The 20,198-nt window shown below is 40.1% G+C and overlaps 1 protein-coding gene across 6 annotated transcripts in view; it reads left to right on the top strand.

The window, feature by feature from the left end:
- The window catches only part of ADAM22 (ADAM metallopeptidase domain 22), a 128,836-nt gene that overhangs the window by 49,240 nt on the left and 59,398 nt on the right, over window positions 1-20,198 (top strand). For all 6 annotated transcript variants that reach the window (XM_027898709.1, XM_027898708.1, XM_027898707.1 and 3 more), the window contains exon 4: window positions 9,245-9,311. In XM_027898709.1, the coding sequence (XP_027754510.1) occupies window positions 9,245-9,311 (67 nt within the window). The remainder of the gene's footprint in view (window positions 1-9,244; window positions 9,312-20,198) is intronic.

Genomic DNA, 20,198 nt, shown 5'->3' with positions numbered 1-20,198 from the left:
TTTTAAACTGGATACCCAAAACAAATAGATATTTTACTGGGAAGCTGCTAATATGAACTCTTTTGGGGAGAGTATGCAGAGGACTCAGTAATTGTGTTTTGCGAGTACTTTGAGAGAGCATCATGGATATGTGCATAAGAGCAGGAATACAGGGCAAGAAGTGCATATACTAACTAAAATTTGAAGCTAAATCTTGAAGGAAGCTACAAAATAAAAAAAAAAGTAAAGTCCATTCACTAAATGATACAGGTGTCCTGGGGAAAATATATGCTTGTATTTAAGAGCACAAAGTAATGGTAGGGCCATATATAACGCTTAACATTTAATTTCTCTGTTTTTCTCTTTTAATATAGAGTTTGTGGACAATACACAGAGAATTGGTTTGAAATGTGGTTGAATCACAAGTGAGTTTACTTGCAAAGTGATTTTCCATGTAATATAAAACAATTTGAGTGTATGAAGAAGCATATTAAAAACTAGGATTAGACCACAGTAGTACGTTTGTGCAGGAAAATATGTAGCCTGTCCTTCTTGTGTGCATTTCTCTTCCCTTTTTTATTAATTTATGATCTACCCAAATATTAAAATTAACTATGTTTATCCTGTCTTTAAAGAAACAAGTGTGTGAACAGAATGACATTGAGGAAACTGCTTTATAGTAACAGTATAAACATGGTCTGAAAATATTTCCTCATTTTAATAGGACTCCTTCTGAAATTTCTATAAGAAAAAAAGTAATGGCTTGAAGAAACACAGGTGTAAATTACTCATCAGCAAAATCAGAGTGAGGTTTTACTGATACTTGCATTGCTATCAATACTGTATGGAACACTGAGTAAGGAGCAAAGTGAACCTTGCCCACACTGCTTTCAACTGTGCCTGTGAAAGCAGAAGTTTAGAGCAAGAAAAGTCCCACTTCACCTTTCCACCTGCTGAGAATCTTGCAAACAACTATTGTTTGCTCTTTCTTCTTGTTAAAGTTCTTCTCTAGTTTAGCTCTATGGCATCTTGAGTAGCACTGTCTTCTCATGGATATTGGGAAAAATCTGTGACTCCATGTGTGCAGCTTCCTTGTCAGGGCAGTAGATTTAATCTCCCTGTTGACTGAAATAGAAGACTGTAATCACCTTCCCCCCATCAGTTGCAGCATATTTTTAACTGCTGTATTGAATTTGTGCCCTTTGCAGTGCTTGCGCCACAAAATGCTTTAAAATGCCTTATTTAAAAAATTTATCATTATATACCATCAGATGCTGCTTACCAATTTCATTGGTTTTATTAGGAAATACTAATATTGATGCAAGAAATACAATTAAATTATTGTTTATATTTAAGTTGCAATAAACTAATAGAACCTGAAATGATGATTTCAGAGAGCTATGTTTTACTCTTAGTTTGTTGGGGTAGGGAGCTGTATTTCCTTAAAATATAGGGAAAAAGTCCATGGTGTAGTAACTGTTGATGGAAAGTGTCACCAGAGAATGTCTGCTGGAGGTACTTCAGGTGGAGTTCATGTGCACAAGGCATGTCCAGCATCAGGATATGGTCACACAAGCCTGAGCCTTGAAACTACTGCTGTTGCTTTACAGGTTTTACTTGCAGCTTTTGTTGTGTACTCTCTCCTATTTTATACTAGTAATAGGAGTCATATGTGTAATAGGAATTTGGAGAAAGTAAGAAAGAATGTCTTCAACCTGCTTAAACCTGTTCCCATCAAGAAATGAAGCCAGTCCACTAAATGAAACACATGCTGTTTGTAAGCCAGAGCTGTGAGACTTGTCTGATGCCAGAGGTGGAGGCCCTGTGTGGGGCTGCAGAGATGCTCTGCAGTTTTCTGTCTGCAGTAGGGTGCAGAGCAGTTACTATTGTGTCCTGCAGGCAAATTAGCTATTAAGGGATAAAGGGACTAAGTGCATTTTCAAGTCAGATGGCATTAGGGATCTGAGAGAGAAGTTCTGGAGAGTAAAAAAATGAGCAAATGTTAGTATTTGGAAGAAATGTCAGCAGAGATTTAAGTTGTGCATCATTGTTTATTACTGAAATGTGAAATTAAGCTCCAGGAAGGGACAGAGATTGGGTACGACTTAGCATTTGTGTATAATCCCTTGAGGATTTAACCCATTCCTAACTCCCTAATTTCTTTTTGAAGAAGGTCTTAAATAGTTGGTAGGAGTAGAAATATTAAGAGATTACTTTCTCCTTTCTCCCCTTCATATTAGCAGCAACAAGGACAGAAAAGCACAGTAAGAATATTTTAAAAAGGGGTGAAATGTCAATTTGTGCAGACAAAAAGTGGCTCTGTTTTTCTCAGTTGTTTTTTTCTTCCTCTGAGTAGGCACTGTGAAAACTGTTGCTGTGTCTACAAGAAACTATCTAATTCTGATTGATCAGTCCATTTGGCTAGCTTAACAGATACAGTCATTAATTAAATTAACCGTCCACATAAAAAGGAATTCAGCAATTCTTTTGATGGGAAGGCAGAGATGAAAGTTTTAGAGCTGTGGCTATTAAAGCAGATTGGTTCATGGAGTATGGAGATAGATAATCCCTCCTAAGGGCAAAGAGAGATCATGTGTGAGCAGAGAGAAGGTTTCGGGGTAAGCATGAGGATAAAGGAGAATTAAAATGTCCTAGGTAGTCAGATACAGAAATCTGAAATACAGCTAAAAGGCTTTTTAAAGTTTATCTTGCTGTAGTTAGCTCACGGCTGATACTGAAAATGCTTTAGGACCATAGTGTAATGCAAGGTAATGCAAATTGCCTTATGCTCTTACTGACTGGCAAAAACAAAGATCCATTCTGTTCCCTCTCATCTAGTCTTCCACTTTCTTGGTCCTTGTTTCATGATGATCAAGCTGCCTTGTCTTTCCTGGTGTACAAGATGGACTGTTCTAAAAATTACCTCCCATAGCCGCTCCTTCCTTATCTATTAATCCTGTATAATTGGTATAGGATGTACACCATCAGGGGAAAATATTTCATTTTATGGGAAGTTTCCTCATTCAAACAGTGCCCATTCCTTTGACTGCAGCCCTCTAAAGCATGATATTGCAGGAGGCTTCTTTCTCACAGCTTGCTCTGCAACACGGGTTAGCATTAGTTGTGCAGTTGATATGGCATCAATCTCTAATCAGTCTCTCCATCATTTCCCTGAAACAGTTTCCTTTGAATGTCTCCATATGTCTGCTGATAATTTCCTGCTGGCTTTCGACCCATTCAGACCTTTCTGCTGACTTCAACTAAAACCCCCTCTTCCTTTTCAGTAATGCATCTTACCTCAGATCTCTCATTTGATGTCCTTGTCTGGCACCATATTTAATCTGAAATCATCATATTAATCTGAAATTTCAGGTGTACATAATGGAGAGTTGTGGAGACGGAAATCAGTTTGAACGAACAGAAGAAATGATAAAGAATTCTTATGGTGTTCAAGGAGACACAGCAATGATATCATGAAGCCAGGCATTTCTCTCATTTATAACACTGATGTTGACAAAGGTGCATTTTAATACTATGATTATGAGCTGCCTTTATTTCTACCTTTCTTGACTTTGTAATTCTTCCTGTGGCCTCTAAAGAGGTCCCTATAATTTCTGCTTCTTTTCTTCTCTTAGTCTTTTCAGTCTCTTAAATCTGGAAAGTTAAATTTTATTCAGAAGGTGGTGATAGGAGTTTTCCTTCTGTATTTAATAGTAAATGTTTCTGTTAAATTTTCAGTGGTAATTCCCAGGTTTTTATCCATTTCATATTCAAATGCAAGCCTCTTCCTTTTTCAAAAATCTTTAGTGGTTGCTTTTTTCTTCTTTCGAGTAGAAGTGCTTTGTAATCTCCTGTTTTTGATTTCTTTCTCTTTAAACACTTGACCTGTTCTGGCCTCTTTTCTCTTGACAACACGTTTTTTTAACCTCTTTTTCTTCCTGAAGCAGCCTCTTTCTGCTGGGGAACCCATCTATTTCCAAAGCTGTTCTGTTTCCCTGGGTTCCCAATCCCAGCTTCATTTTGGTAAACCTCCTATGCAAATGCTGCAGTTAATTCAAGGCACAATTTAAGCGCATATATATGAATCATCTTGGATAAGGGTAAATTCCTTAGTTTGGGCTCTATTGTGTAACAAAAAGTCCCCCCCAGCCTCTGCCTCTTGTGTACTGTTGTGACTCTTTGGGAGATGTGGAAGAGCAGAGTGGAGCTTGCTCATTTTTTGTTCTGACCCTTATGCTATTGGGTCTGTATGGAATGGACTCATGGATTGTCTCATATGTACTTAAGATAATGCTCAAAGAAATGATGCTGCTGAAAACAAAACTACATTACTTGATTTGTGTACATTTAAAAAGTAACAGACCACTGAAAACAGAATTACCATTATTACTGGAACATATTTTTTTTCCTTGTAAAAGCAACAGATCACATGTGCTTTTTTTACTGTAAATGTTTCTTTTTGTTTTAGATCTTAACATATGCAGGTTTTTGCCATGCCTTTTCATATCGATGGCTCAACAAATGTTTCTGAAAATCTCATTCTGCAATATTGTCTTTTATAGTGTTGATGTTTTGTTCTCTGTAATTTGCTCCATCCCTTGTGTTTCTTTGATTTTTTTTTCAGAGTCTGTTCTTTTTTCATAGATTTTATTTATAATTGATACAAAAATTACTACTTAAGCTGACAAAGATGGCTTTTAGGATAGAGTGGGAGGCAAGTTAAATTGTTCCTATTTTACCTCTACCATAGAGAAGTATATGTTTATTTATTTATGTTGAAATGCATATTATTTTAATGCTGATTGCTCTGTCTTACCTTGCTTAAATAATTTTAATAAGGTTTCACAGGTATTTTAATCTAGTTTTTTGTTTGTTTTAAAGTGGCACTTAGGTCCATAACCTAGTAACTGTGGTGGTAGTGGATCAAGGGTTGGACTTGATGATCTCAGAGGTCCTTTCCAACCCATCTGAATCTATGATTCTATGATACTATGCACTTATGTGCCTCACTGGTACTGAAGACAAAACATGACTCCACCTATGAGGTGATCTCATGAGAGAAGCATATCTTTTGGCCTGAATTTTTAGGATTGTGTATAATTGTTAGGTTGTAGCTTAGTTTGTAATAGCACTGATTGCATTATTGGATCTACAAGAGTGTTGTGTTTTCTTATGACATTTTCAGTGCAGCGAGTCATAATAATAAAGCATAACATGGCTTCATTTGTTTTTATATTCTCGGACATATCCTACCATGTTACTTAGGATAGGCTTTAAAAGTGTCTTTAATTCAGATCCATTGTCTGTTTGTAAGCTCTTAACTCCGTCCCCAGAAGCTATGCAGGCAGGTGACCCCATGGTGTTTCCCTTCCAGACAGGCTCATTTCAGGAATCAAGGCACTTGCAAGAGTCCTCAAGAGGTGGGGGAGTGCCAGCGGCTCCCCAGCTGTTTCCATCCCTTTTGTCCTCAAAAGTAAGGACTAAGAAGGAGGAAAAAATGGACGGACCTGTTTAGGAATTCTTTTCTTGGCCTACTTTGTAAATAAACACAATTTGAACAACCCGGGTATGTCCATCACAAGGGAGAAGAGCAGCTGACTGACCACCAGTAACCCTGGAACTGGATCCTGTATAATCCGTAGGAGAAACAGAGCCCTTCAGGGTGCAGGCAGAGCAGCCCAGGTTAGGTCAAGGGGGTACTTGGCCAACTTCCCTGTCCCAGTAGCTCTGGGCAGATGCTGAGGGAGAAGTGGAAGAGAAGAACAAGTTTGTATGAGGCTTCCCTGGAGTCCTTCTCCGGGACTCCAAGACTTTGAATTAGGTGCAATTTCTGTGCGTTTGGCAGCTTCCAGTTATGTCCACTAACTAGTCCATTCCCAACTTAGACCTCTAATATTCATTCTTTCCTGTGGCAAGAGGTTGTAAAATATTCTTGGATGTATCCTGCCGTGTTGCTTAGGATAGGCTTTAAAAGTGTCTTTAACTGGCACATTGTAACTGGTGGCTGTGCCAGAAAAGGTTCCTTTTTATTAGTTCTGAATTTACCGAATCTTTTCTGTTACCTCCTAGTTCTTGTATTGTACTAGACAGAGAATGATCAGTCTCTTTGTTTTCTCGTTGCAGACACAATATCCAGATCTTTGAGAACATAACATATGATCTTCCAGAACATAAAAACATTAACAGCAGTATCTTTTAAAAAGCAGTAATTTTGTCAGATGCACAGGAGCAGACCCTGTGCTTCTCCTTATCATCTTTCTAAACACAACTATAAAAGTCTTTCTGAGTTAAGCTCTGTCTTTTGTACTGTATACTTACTTCAATATTATACATTTAACATTTTATAATCTCTTGCATCTTCCTTGGCACAAAACCCTTTACGGCCATCAGATAAGGACAACAGCCTTAGTTTAACTGAGTCCCCCAGAAATAGTGAAGAGTAAAGGTAGAGCCCTAAGCTATACAGAAGGCTGTAGTAAGTCTGTGGAAGCATAAACTTCTGCTGAAAGAAAGTGTAGTGAATGCTGGGAAACAATATATCTAACTTCAGCAAGCTGAACTAAATACATTTTAAGAGAACATCTGTCTAAATTTCTAAATCTGGAAAAGGCATACAAGACCTTATAGAAGTCTTTGAGCTTCCCCCAGGGAATGAGTATCCTAAATATTTAATATTCACTTCTAAGAGGATTTTAGAGTCTTGTAATCAGTAACTCAAGAGCATCTCAATAATGGGTCATCTGCAGGCGGCTATGCAAAGCATCGATATAGGTATACGGGCCTGACCAGAACTAAGGGGGTCCTAGAGGGCAAATCTGGGGCAGCTGATCACACTGGTTCTGCAGTGACCACTCACTCTTTTTTCCACCCTTATTGGCATCTGCTCAGGTATATTCCCTCCCTTGTGTCATCTCTGGAGCTTATTGCACCTCTTCTCAAAGGACTTCAGTTAACTAATGCAACAAAAACATGGGTTTGTTGAACCCTCCTAAGTGTACCTTGACTTGTGCCAGAGCTGACACGAAAAGTATTTTGATGAGTGTTAGTTCTGACACCCAGAGTGTTTTGATGAGTGCTTGTGCTGACACAGGGTAGGTTCAGTGCTTGGTCCTGAGGGGGCACTGAGACCTTCTGCTTTCAGCAGCAACCAGCTGTGAATTCACTGTGACTGAGTGAACAATTGTCCCATGGATGCTACCATTCAGAAATTTGTTAGCATTCCTCTTTTTGTTGCTGCTGTCGCTCACACTTAGATACAAAGTGGGTTTTTTTGTTTGTTGTTTTTTTTTTCTTCTTTAACATCCAGTTTCCATTGACTCATTGACAAACCTTGTACATTTGAGGTTCTGCCAGTATCTTCTATAGCCTAATTGTCTGCCTTTATGTTTTGGTGTATAGGCTCTGGTGCATTCACATTCCCTCACAAATCAATATTTTGCTAGCCTTCAGGAGCCTCTCTGTGCTGCCAGGTAATGGAACTTTGTAAACAAAGCTGTCCAGTACCTGTCTGCAGTATTTGAAAAGAGTTCTCCTTTGGGCAGTGGTATTAATCTTACCTCAGTCTGACTGGAAATACATCTTCTTTGATGTATTCTGGCATGACAGTTCTGTTTTTCAGGAAGACACCCTATTTATTGATCTGGCAAATCATTTTGCCAGAAACAAGTGCAGTCATGTCTCTCTTCCTTATAAACCAGGTCTTCCAAAACAACATGATAGAAATTCCCTCCATCCCTTAAGTGCATAAATTTGCTGTTTGTATAATTGAATTTGATCTTATTTCTAATATCCAGTGCTGAAGATCATCCAGGTCTTTCCTAAGGGAGTTTTTTTGATCTTCTTCCTTATTCCTCATGCTTTCCAATTAACATTATCAGCATATTTCATTGGAACCCTCATGGGATTTGTGCCTGGTTTATTAATGCAAATACCAAGCTGGCAGCTTTTAGGGCTGATATGGGAGGAACCATACTGCCAACCTTGTCCTGCTTGTGGCTCACTCATGATTGTCACCAATGTCTCTGTGAGCAACGAAGTCCATAGTCCTGCTCCCTGTTTGGCCAGAGCGAAGCTCTGGAATGGTGATCAGCCACTGCCCTGGGTGCCCCTCTGCTGTTCCTGCCCTCTCTCAGCAGGTCAGTTCACTTCTAGCCTGGGTGTTTTGCTGGTTTAAAGGAGAAATTTTCAATTTTACTTCTTCTGCCGAGGGGGTCTCTACTTATTGCCTTTTGTCCCAGCAGTCAACCTGCCTCTTCTCAGGTGTTTACCAATTCTTCATCTTTTTCAGTTTAATCACTTCTGAGGTGGGACATTATCCAGTGTTTATACTGATTTAATCTCAGTAAAATTTTGCAGTCTTTGGAAACGCTTAGTTAAACTTAGGGTGCAGATGATGTGGTCCCTTCTAACCATATCCATTCTGTGATTCTGTAATTTGCTTGGCTAGAAAATAATTTTGAGGGAGAGGATTTGACTGGTTTTACGCTGAAGTGCCTTAGTAAATACAGCCTGCATTTAATTTATATACGTTTGCCCCAGGTCTGATTGTTTTTTATCTTCAGTGTTCGTTCCAAATCCTTGTATACTTGAAGGCTGGGATTGCTGTTGCCCAGAGCTTTTTCCTCTAGCATTGCTAAAGCTGCAGAGCTCCCAGGAAGGGTGGTGGTGGGGATTCCTTGGGACAGACCCTGCCCCAGGGGCCCCACCACAGCCTTCGCACCTGCACTGTGAGCCTGCCTGGGCTGCAGCTCCCACGGCCGATGGCTTTGCTGTTAAGTGTGGACCTGAGCTCACCGTATTGGTGTTACAAGGTCATTTTATTATTGTGCCACTGTGTCCTTAGGAGCCTGCCAGCTCAGCTGCCACTTCCCCTCAGATTGAGTTGGAGTCACTCCTGATGGTTTTTCATTGTTCTGCTTTTTTCTTTTTTTTTAAATTCACCTAACTTCTGTACTGTTCAGCTTTAGCAGCAAATAGGAAAGCCTCTTGAATTAAAATCGGTATCAGTGGCTGGTTTTGAAGCGCCCACGCAAAAACTCCCCTTAAGTTTTCCTTGTCCCACCTTCTGGTAATAAAAATCAATGTATCTCATGAACTGTGTAACTCCATTGGAGGTGGTTGTTTCAGTGATTTTTATGAACATTTTAGGAAAAGTATCCTGCAGGTTTTGTCCTTTTCAAATGTAAATGTTTAATCAGTGCTTGCTGAGAGGGAGTGCAAGAACACATGCACAAGGCTTATGGTTCTTTTTTTCTTCTTCTTGTAGTGACCTGCTGTCTTCTGAATATCTTGAGAGGCATATCGAGCAAGGTGGGAAGACAGTGGAAGTTAAAGTAAGAATTTCCTTTTTATGTGCTGCATTTTTAATTTGCATGGCTTTTGATGTTAATGCAAACTCACCTGTTTTTGTGAAAGAAGAGAGATCTGATTTTTCAAGGAATTTGTTCTACTCTTCTGAGGCAAGCATGTTTCATGTTTTCTAACTTCTGGCTTTCAAACAAGGCAAATAAATGTCACTGGCAAATTTAGTATATTAATGTTCATATCAAAACAGTATCTATGAAAAATGTATATATAATAGTTCTTTTTAGTAATAAATATACTTTACTTTTGATGCCTATTGAAGAAAATCCTTTTGTTTTGGTAGCTAGCTTTTCCACATTGTACTAATGCCCAAGTTTGTTGGTTATGAGCTTCTTCATGAATTTGAGAATAGCAACATTTATGATACAGTATTTTCAAATATCTAGTCATGGGTTTCTTTCTCTGTATGTTTGTTGTCATGATGACTACAAGATCCTGTTTGCTGCAGTTTTCTTCTGTGAAATGTCCCACAGCCTTTGCAGAAGTATTTTCTTATATGTATGTAACATGGGAGATTTTTCTTGAGGACCTTCTGTTTGTTAGGGCTTGTTTTGTAGATGTGAGCTATAAAATTGCTGTAGATTACATAAAATGTGCACAAATGTATTTTATGCTGTGCATAATGAAAACTCTTTAAATTTGGCTTTGAGGTAAATGTCAGATAAACTTTTGTTCAAAGTTTGTTTTAAAAATGTAATTTTTTTTTTAAATCCCCCAGAGTGCTTTACCAGATCTGAGATCGCCTAAATACTCTGAAACAAATGCATTAACCTCTGCAGTGTGAAAGTGGAAATGGAAATGGGCAAAGTAGTCCTTTAGCCACTGAATAGCTAAAGATATCCTTTGGTTTACCCCCTTCTGTCAATTGCAAATGTGAAGTCTGCTCTTTTACTATTATCAGAGATAATAGTCTGCATGCGTTATCAGACTGAGGCAAACACATAGGTGCTCCATTAAATTATAAAGACTAATTTCTCAGTCAGCTGTGCTCTGCAGTCAAGAAGTCTTGACTGAGATTCAGAATATGATTCAAAGCAGAAATAAGGATAATAGCTGATATTAATAAGAACAAAACAATCCATTTGTCTGCATGAAGGTATATATTCAAGTTGTCTAAGTTAATCTATCCAGGTGCTGTCACTGAATTAGGACAAATCCGTTTATGATGAGCAAGCCTTAATCAAGCAAGGAAAAGTTTGAAATCAGTGGCTCTTTGCGTCCAAGTACTGTTTAATTACACAGGGCAGAGACAGGAGGATCAGGCCTTTTGGAGGAAGGGTCGTAAAATGATCTGGGAAAACAGCTCCCAGTCTCCAGGGTCCCAGAGATTATTTCCTCTTCAGTTAATTGCCATGCAGGGTCATGGTATTCCTTCAGGGGTGGCTGTCACTGCCTTGCTTAGTACTCTCCAATCTGCTTTAAGCAGAGAACCATTGCTGCATGGAGCTTGATACTTGAGATAAGCTGAACTGGGAGTGAAAGGCACATGAGACTGAACTGTAAAGGAGAAGGGTTGCTGCTCAAGTGGTGTGTTTCCCTCTCCATGCTGCCTCATACCTTGCATACCCATGGACAGGGTGGATGGGCCATACAGGGGGTCTCTTCTGCCCTCTTGTCTTCCACTGCTCCAGGATTTCTGCAGGCAGCACTTCAATGGAAGCATGCTAGGAAGGAGGATGTAAATTTTTTGCTTATTTTTTTGCACCAAAGTGTATGGGACTGGAGGAGAGGGAAGCAGCTGCTGTGACAAAATGTCAAAAGAGCCTGTTGGCCCCAGCCATGGGAACATTTTCAGAAAAGTTCAGATACTGAAAGATTTTTGGAAGAGTGCAGGCTACCAAGTACATTTTGATACCAGCTCCAGAGTGAAACTGATTTCAGTACTCAATAGCTGTTTAAAAATAAATCTGATCCTTTCTGACCATTATTTTTTAGAGCCACCGGTGAGTGCATTTGAGAGCTTCGTTTGTCTGTTGAACAGTTTCTGAAAAGCCTGGCAGTATGTATTTTGCATTTGAGAAACTGAGCTCTGGTTTTACGTCAAATGTTTTGAAAATCTTGCTTCAAATAAAAGACATTTTCATTATAGTGACTTAGATCTTCCATTTCTGGAAGATGCTAAGTCACTATACAAGAAATTGTTTACCATAACTGGTAACATAATTATTATACTAGATTTTGAGGATTGTGCAGTTTGCTTAGATACTTATTTAAAAATAGCTAGCAAAAGGGTGCAACTTATAAATAAATTGCAAAATATGCACTCTGCTATGCAGCGTATTCTTAAGCAGAGGCAGAAGAGGTATTTCAGAAAGGAACCAGGTTTCTATCAGTTGCTTCAACATACTGCTCTTCACCCACCTCTATGCGATTTGTCTTGGGCTGTAGGCAGAGACAGAGGCGGCCTGGCAACATCTCTCTTGCTGCTTTGGTGGGAGAAATGGTGACAGAAAGAAAATGTCCATCTGCCATCCACTGCCAGCTGCAGGCTTTGAGCAAGCCTGTTTATACAGCAAAATGGCCTCCTCTGTTCTTGGGCTTCTTACTGGCTACAGAAAGGTGTATTTTAAAATACACTTGCATTTCTCTGTGCAGGAAGACTGCACAAACACACGGATCATCAGTGCTGATCTTGTGCCATCAGCAGTATGGGAGAAGTCGGGAGCTTTGAATCGCTGTGTGAAGGCAGCTGTACATACACTCAGCAGTTTGGGAATGTTACAGGCATGAATGTGTCTGGGGAGTGGATGCCTGCCTTGGCTCATATGTGATGTGGAGTGGATAACTACTTCTGCCACTCCTCCCCCTCTCCTTACCTCCCAATAAAACTTCCTGTGCTGTAAAATACATATGGATCTTCTGCCATTACTGAGGATGCTTCAGAGAGGAGAGGTGGGGCAGGGAAAGGGAGAAACATTCAGATCATAAAAAAAATGCTGCTTTGAAGTAGCAAAGGGGTTTTCATAGGGAGAAGTGTCCCGAGTTTAACATACCTTTTTATCATAAGAGAAAGTTGCATTACATTTGATTTCTGCATAATTCATTAATACATTAGACCATTGTGAAGGTGGAACATGTTACACATGCTTTTGCAGGGTGCCAGCATTCAGTTGCTGCAAAGAAGCTTTTCTGTGAGGTGCCCTTATTTATTTGGCACAGTTAGGCAGCACCTCTGACATTCTTTTTAAACCAACAGCAATGTGCCATGCCTAAGAAAAAAATGTTTGAATTATTTCAGTGTTTCCCCCCACACCCTCCTTTACTGTACATCATGTCTCTAACTGCTAGAAAAGCAGTGATGTTGGCCTGAATTTCCTCTGGTAGCAAAGAGAATAATCAATTAATAAGAAAGAGAAAAACCCTTCTTGGCATTGCCTTTTCCTGATTGTGTCATTCCAGATCATCCTATGCTCACAGCACATCAATACTCAACCTGTGTATACCTAATGTTGTTGCAGTATATCTCTGTGTCCTTTTATCTCTCTCCCTCTCTCTCTCTTTTTTTTTTTTTTTTTTTTTGGTTATCATTCTGTCACTGATGCTGTCAGTGAGATGAAAGGCAAAAAACAACTATAGTGCTGAGTAATTCACATTGCTGGATTTTTCTCCCTCAGAAAAAACAACTGATATCTATTCAGTGATATTTTCTCATATAAAATGTTTCAGTTTTCCTCTTCAGGGTGTGTAGAAATAGATGTTTCTCCTTGTATCCCCCCAAAACATTGGACAATTCTATGAATTCTTAGAAAATAGCTTTCTGAAACAAAATAAGCAATGAAAATAATTCATATCTCCAGTCAGAGAACTTGCACAGGTAGACTTGTGGTATATAAATACCAGAAATTCTTGATGGCAGATTTAGACATAACTAGAGGGAACTATATTTCATAGGCAATCTTTAAAGTCTAAAATTATTTAATGTGGTGGAGTAAACACAGTATATGTATTATGGGCACAAAATTGCACCCAGAGTGCTTACAGCATAGAAGAACACCGCTTTTTGCTTCTGCCTCACAGCATGTTCATACTCACAATAACATTGAACGACATAAATGGAGACATATTAAATGCTAGGTACTGCTTTTCTGTATTGTACTGTTTGCAGAGAAGCTTTGGCCAGGCTTGTCTTGTGGCTAAAGATTGCCATGTGGCTTTGTGTCCCATGCTGTGCTGAGCTGTGTTGCTGGTCTCCGATGTGCTCAGCCCGTGTGGGCAGGACAGAGCCCAGTGACCTTTCTTCAAAGTGCCTGCGGCTGTCCTGTCGAGCTGGGGTGCCACAGTGTAGTCTTGTGCTCTGGCAGGGGTGCCATCATTGTAGTTTGGGCAGTGGGGGGTTTGGGGCAAATGCATTCTAGTGCTGCACAGAAAAGCAGAATTGGTAGTTTGCAAAAATAGTAATTTTGTTATGTGCATTATTTGGCTAGTACCATGTGTAAGATACCTGTGACTGTAGTATACAGCTATTTTAATGCCTCTGCACAAGAGGGGACAATTACTGTTCTTCATTGTCTTAAAGCCTCAGCTTGTATGTGCCATGATGCGTATTTGAAGGGCTCTTTACGTGCCCTTTTTTAGGAAAATAATGTGGAAGGGAGAAAAATATTAAAATCTTGAAAGGGTGGAGGAGTTTGGGTACCCTTGACATGGTGAATATTACTTTTTCAGGTAAACTTTCTCCTTCAGATCTGATCTGCTCAAAGAGTTGTTTAGCTACAGTCCCTTGACTGAGAGCAGTATGTGTGTGAATCTCATCTTAGTGCCTGTGTTTGCTGAGACCTCATCCAAAGTAGCATTCCAGCATTTCATTGTTTCTCCACAGGTACGTGGAGACTGATCGTAAGTCTACAATAATTTGTGGTGCAGCCAGAATAAACACTGAACCTGTGAGCAGGTCGTTTTAATTACTGGCTGCTATGTTTTCAGTCTTACAGCAAGGTGCTTCCACCAACATCCTCCAATTAGGGCATCCACTGTTTGAGCTCCATAGAAGAGTCTCTTCACTTTTTCTTCAACTTTTGGTAACTCACCATATTGTAGCCAACGAGGAAGGTGTGTCAGTTGCCAGAAATACCTGAATGCTAAATGTGCTTTCCTGCACGGGGGTTACATTTTCTCCTGAAGAAAGAGGGAGAGCTGGGCTGGCAGGAGGGAATGGGAGGGGAGCTCAGGAAGACTCTGCTCTGGGAGACTGGAGCCTGGGGCTGGTGGGGAGCTGTGCGTGCATGTACCTGGAACTTGCACAACCTGGTGATGAGCCCCTGAGGGAAAAAATAAACTGAAAAGGAACAAATCATCAATAATGCAGACATTATATATGCCTATTTCTAGCAGAGCTTTTTTGTCTGTGTCCAGAGACTAGAGAAGCTGTTAGTATTAGAAAAATGACTCTCTAGCTTGTTTGAGAGAAGATTTTGAATGTGGGTTCCCATAATATCACCAGATCTCCTCTTTTTTACTCCCTCAACAGAGCTCTGTTTGCCTCATGGCAAATTATTATAACAAATCTAGGCCATAATCTACTTTTTAGTGATAGCAGTAAACTAACCGAAGAAGAGCTGCAAGGGAGTCTGTGTATCTGACACAGTTTAGCTTGGGGTTCCTGCAAGGTTGATATTCAGAGTGCTCTCATCAAATATTTTCATTAATGACTTAAAAAGTATTTTTTGATTAAAGCAATTTACCAGCATTACAGTGCACAGATGGATCAGCTGGAGAAATGGCTATTTTTGACCAATGAAGTAAATAAAAATGGGATAGAAAAAATGGCAACTTCTTACACAAATTGTAGTGTTTTTACTGTATGATGGAAGTTCATAATTTGTAAGTTCCACAAGAAGAAGATCAGAGTGTAGTAGTGGAACAGGGAATGACAGGATGGAAGAGAACTGTGGTCCTAGAGTATACTGATCAAATTGCTTTCTGTGGGTTTTGACTGGAATTAATGTTACTGTATGAGCCTTGATGAAGAACTGACAAAATTTTTGAATTTCGGTGTGGTTTTGGTTGCTCTGGGTATCTTTCTTTTTCAGCAGTGTCATGCTGTCACACTAAGTTGATAGGCATTGAGAAATATCTCACTTTCCTGTTTTAGCATTGCTTGAATTATGAAACCCTTTGGGATTTAGTAAAATATAGTATCCTCTGTGGAATAACAGGGCAAGATAATCAGCCCTTGTATATAATGCATTTGCCTGACCTAATGATCCTGCAGGCTGGCACTTTTAATGTACATTTGCAGTAGCATTTTTTATATGTGATTATCTCCCTGCTATTACTAGCTTACTTTCTACATACATTCTACTACCAAGAAGAAGAAAATTAGAAGTGGCAGCTTTCCGTATTAGGAGTCATTCCCAGGTCATGTGTTTGCATATACTACACTAGAATGAATCTCTGATCATGATTCGTGTAGGATTTTGCAGGTTTAATTATCTTGTCTCCTTTTTCTTTGTGACAAAAAAAGAAAATAATCCAGTGGGTTTAGCTAGTCCTGGAGGGGAAAAAATTGTCAGAAAGTGGGAGTCTTCGAGAGCTTAAAAAGTGTATCTCACTGTGGATGTGGGCCCCAGTGATGAAGTCCCTGTTCTGCTGAAGTGAGAAGACGAGTGAGTTTATGACCATCAAGACTCACCTGTTGTGTACTCTGCTGCAGTCTTCTCATGCCCTAGAAGGAGGGCAGTTTAAATTTGCAGAAAAGTCTTGCCAGACTTTGTGTACCTCATGAGTTATTTTCCATGAGCTACAGCATACAGCATACACAACCAGAACCTTTGGTAGCAACCAAATGTTTGGTAATCTCAGACCATGCAGTGACTGAGATTAACTAAGAGAAATTGATTACTGCTATAACATTAAAGAACTTATAATCAGTTTGTAGATGCTCTTACTAGAAAATAAAAATATCTTTTTGGGTTTAACTTAATCCCTTTGAGGGGGAATTAAGCTAAGCAAACAGAAGCTGCTGTATTCTGAAGGAGTGCTTCCATGCAAGACTTCAGTGTGTTTTAGCTTGACATCTTTACTTTCTTCATCTTGACTTCTGTAAATAGCTTTGCCTTGACACATCTGTTGTTCCCTATGGATACCAACCTGGCACTGTATTATATACAGTAGGTTAATGTTTCTAGACACAGTCACAAGCTCTATGAATTTTCACTTAAAGAGAAGTTCCTGTTATTCAGAAATAATGAGCCAATAAGGTGTGGTATTTTTCTCTATTTTCCTCAAAACATTATCGTCTGCTGACTGATTGGTATCCATGCATGTGTTATGTTGTGTTTATAGCAATCTTGTAACTCACATGCTTATAACTTGGCTTCAGACTTGGGTTAGGCTGATGACGGGATGATGATAGATTAGGATAGGTAGATTTTAAAGAATTTTCATACTGTCCCTTAAAATGTTGACTTCTATTTCCCTGGAACAGGCATACAGGAATGGGGCAAAATGCCTGTCATTAAAAATGATTTGACACCACGACTAAGAGATACTAGGCACTGCTACAAGAGCTGACTTAAACATAACAACAGAGTGGGCAGGAAGAGGTAACCTGTTCTTCTCTACCTCATCTTTGTCTGGCAGACGATAATTATAATAATTTTCTCTAATGCCAAGGTAAGGCAAGGCAAGTCAAGAGGCTGTTTCCCAAGCAGATGCCAAGGCAGCTTCCAGACCAGATGGTGTTATGCTGGCATGAGCTCTTTGTCCACACCCTGCAGCTATGTTCGTAGAGCATCTTCTGTCATAGCTACTGGGCAGTAAACAGAAGCCTCATTTGGCCTCTGAACCGGGAAGCTGGGCTGATATGTTGTGCCATCTGCTGAAAGCGCCTGCTGTGAGTCACTGATGGCAGTTGGAGTGAGTCGCCTGTGTGCAGGATCCTGTCACATACATGTGTGTCCCTGTTTGTTAAGAGCGCTGGCAACAGTCTTTAAATATGGGCATTTTGTGGGGAAGACTTGGAAGCAGTAATGCTTTATCCTAATTTTGGAATCCATATCTGTGATTTCAGAATTTGAAACAGCATTATAACCTAATGTGACTACAGCTTGTTGGCTCTGAGTTATGTGAGTACATGTGATAGCCATCTTCCTACAAAGGGAGAGCATCCTTCACATTTTCGAAACATTTGGCTTTCGGGCATCTGCAGTACACCATAGGAAGGTGCAGAGACCTACTCTGCGAAGAGGTGGTGCCAGGATCCCTGGAGTTGTTACTGAGCTGCGTAAGAGCTAAGCCCAGGGCTCTGCTGCAGGACAGCGGAGCCTCAAAACCGGCCCCCCACCAATTACTGAAGTACATGTCAATGGAAAAAATGTTTTCTCTCATAGCAGTTACACAGGTCAAAGTACCATTTTGACTTTTCTATTTACAAATAGAAAGCCATCCCTAACAAATCATTTTATGCTGTAGTAGTCAGAAGCAAGTGTGCATTTTCTTCTCTTGTTGCTATTGTTCATGCAGTCTTAGTTATGCAATTTGGCAAGTAGTGGCCCCACAACAGGCAGCTCTTGAAAAGCTTAAAAAAGCTACTCGTTATCTGGCACTTCATGGAATGGTGTCTTGAGCCTTAGCTGACCTTTTGGGAGCTTTCTGCTCTAAGGAAAGAGGGAGATGTATTACTAGGATTTGAACTAGACCAGCAATCTCTTTTCCTTTGGATTAATGAGTGTTAAAATAGGAATATGTAGAAGAAGAGTGTAGCATGACTTTTACTGGCCATCACCTCTCCTAATGGCAGAGAATGGCTTACTTGAAGACCTGATTCAAAAGCAGATGAATGTGCATCCTTGTTTTCCTCCCCTGGGAAGGTCATAGTGTCTCTGAGCCGAATAGCAAACACTGTCAGTGTATGGTCAGCAGATGCTTTCTCTGCTGTGACTGCAGAGAAGAGTGAACTGCCACGATTACTGCATGTCATGGCTGTTCTTTTGCTTTACTTATTTCCCCCCTTATTATGAGTATTGGTTAATGTGTTTTTCATCTCTTTTGTGTCTACTCAGCAGCTGGTGCCTCTCTGATTAGGGACAAACTATCTTAAAGGATAAAAATGGGTACAGATTTTACTTCTATTGCTAACATCTATGTCTTCTCATTTTTTATAATCTTTGGCACATTACCTGCCCCACAGGCTGCAGGGAAACTCGTGCTGGCATGGGCAAAAAAGTTGCATCTTATTGGAAATGAGCTGTAGCAGTTCACAGGGCAAATACCCTAATTCAAGATTTTGCTATAATTATGCAAATGAAACATAAAGATGAAGGTTATATCACAAAGTGACCACTATAATAAAGATTAATTTGTTTCAATCGACCCTGGGGTCATTCTGATTTTTTCCTCTTTTTTTTTTTTTTTTTTTTAATGGATGTTTTTACATTTTTATCTCTCCAATTCAACAGATTCCTTGTTAAACAACTATATATTTTGTATTGCCCTTGGATGTGACCAGTAAGCCTGAGAAGTTTCATGAGGGAAGGATAACTTACTGATCCAAGGAAATGGACAAGAGTGCCACTGGCATTGGCAGAAAATTTGCCTTGTGTGATGCAAACCACAGCACGAACAGTGGCTGAGCACCTTGTGGGGGCAAAAATGTTGAACTTCTCTCTGCTGTAGCATTAGTGTGCCCGTGGATATGGTGTGAGTGTGTGCCTGTGTGAATTGCAGGTTTATGTCACAGGCATTGTCGCCAGGCTGACCTTGTCTCATAGGAGATGACATTTAGCCTAATTTCCTCCCGCACTCCATACTGGCCAGGTTCAATTTCAGAGCAGAAATGGGTAAATGTGCCGCTCACACTTATGGCTGGCATATGTTAGAAGAGCGGTCTGATTTCCCCTTATCTTACACTAAACTATTCCCCAGTAGCTCACAAAGCCCGGTGTGGAGGTTTGATTTGCAATTATTGCTTGCTTTTGAGAGAGCAGAGAGACACTTTAATAGCTACAGGAAGCCAATAGCTCTTCACACCCTTGATGTTCTGGACTGAACTGCTGTTGATGGTAATTTCAACTCTTCCCTCAGGGGGAAGTTTTAATTTTCATACGGGACCAGAATATTTTTAGGAAAAAAAAGTAAAATTTTTTTTTTCAGCTTCTATCTCACTGCTACAGATACCAATAGAAAAGAGAGACAACCCCAATCCTTAGGGAGTGTTTCCAAGAGCAGAGGAAAAGAAGAGAGATACAATGATTACATTTAGTGGTCTTAGATCTCCCATATACTATGATTCCTCCTCTAGTACAGTGTATTTTACTACAGCACCTGCTATAAAAGAGCATTAGTACATGCCAAACCCAACATAATTTCAGCCTCAGCAGTACAGGGAGGCAATGACAGTAAACTCCTTGTCCAAAGTTGCATGCACCAAGGGTGGTGGGTTTTACACCTTCTACCAGACACCCCGCTGTAGCCTAGTACGGGTCAGCCCCAGAGCTTCTCACCAACATGAGACAGAACATTACCTGTGTGGCACCAGTCTTCTTTCAGACATCTGAGCAGAGAGGTGTCCATGATGGCCATCATGGTGGTTACTATACAGGTCAGTTTGGTGAAGGTGTTCTGTGTCTGTACCAAAGGCAAAGATTCTGAGATAGATGGGCGGTGGAGGTGGCTGCAGTCACTGCAGCAAGTGGAAGGAAAAAGTGGTCTGTAGAAGAGAGGAAATAATGAGATGGAATGAAACTGGGGGAGGTGTGCGGGGGGGAAGTGTAACACTTTTAACAGAAGCTATGCCACAGGGAATCTCTTGCTGAGTGAAGCAACAAGCCTCAAATAGTGTCACTCGTAATCTGTCGGGTCAGGTGTTGCATTTCTCTGCAGCGCTGCTGCTGTTGCTGCCCCAGGTACCCTGCGTT

This window comes from Empidonax traillii, unplaced genomic scaffold (genome assembly GCF_003031625.1).
Source record: "Empidonax traillii isolate 1590-97213 ecotype Southwest subspecies unplaced genomic scaffold, ASM303162v1 scaffold619:size634076, whole genome shotgun sequence".
Taxonomy (NCBI): Eukaryota; Metazoa; Chordata; class Aves; order Passeriformes; family Tyrannidae; genus Empidonax; species Empidonax traillii.
The sequence above is the reverse complement of the archived record's forward strand: the minus strand, read 5'-3'. Positions and strand labels throughout refer to the sequence as shown.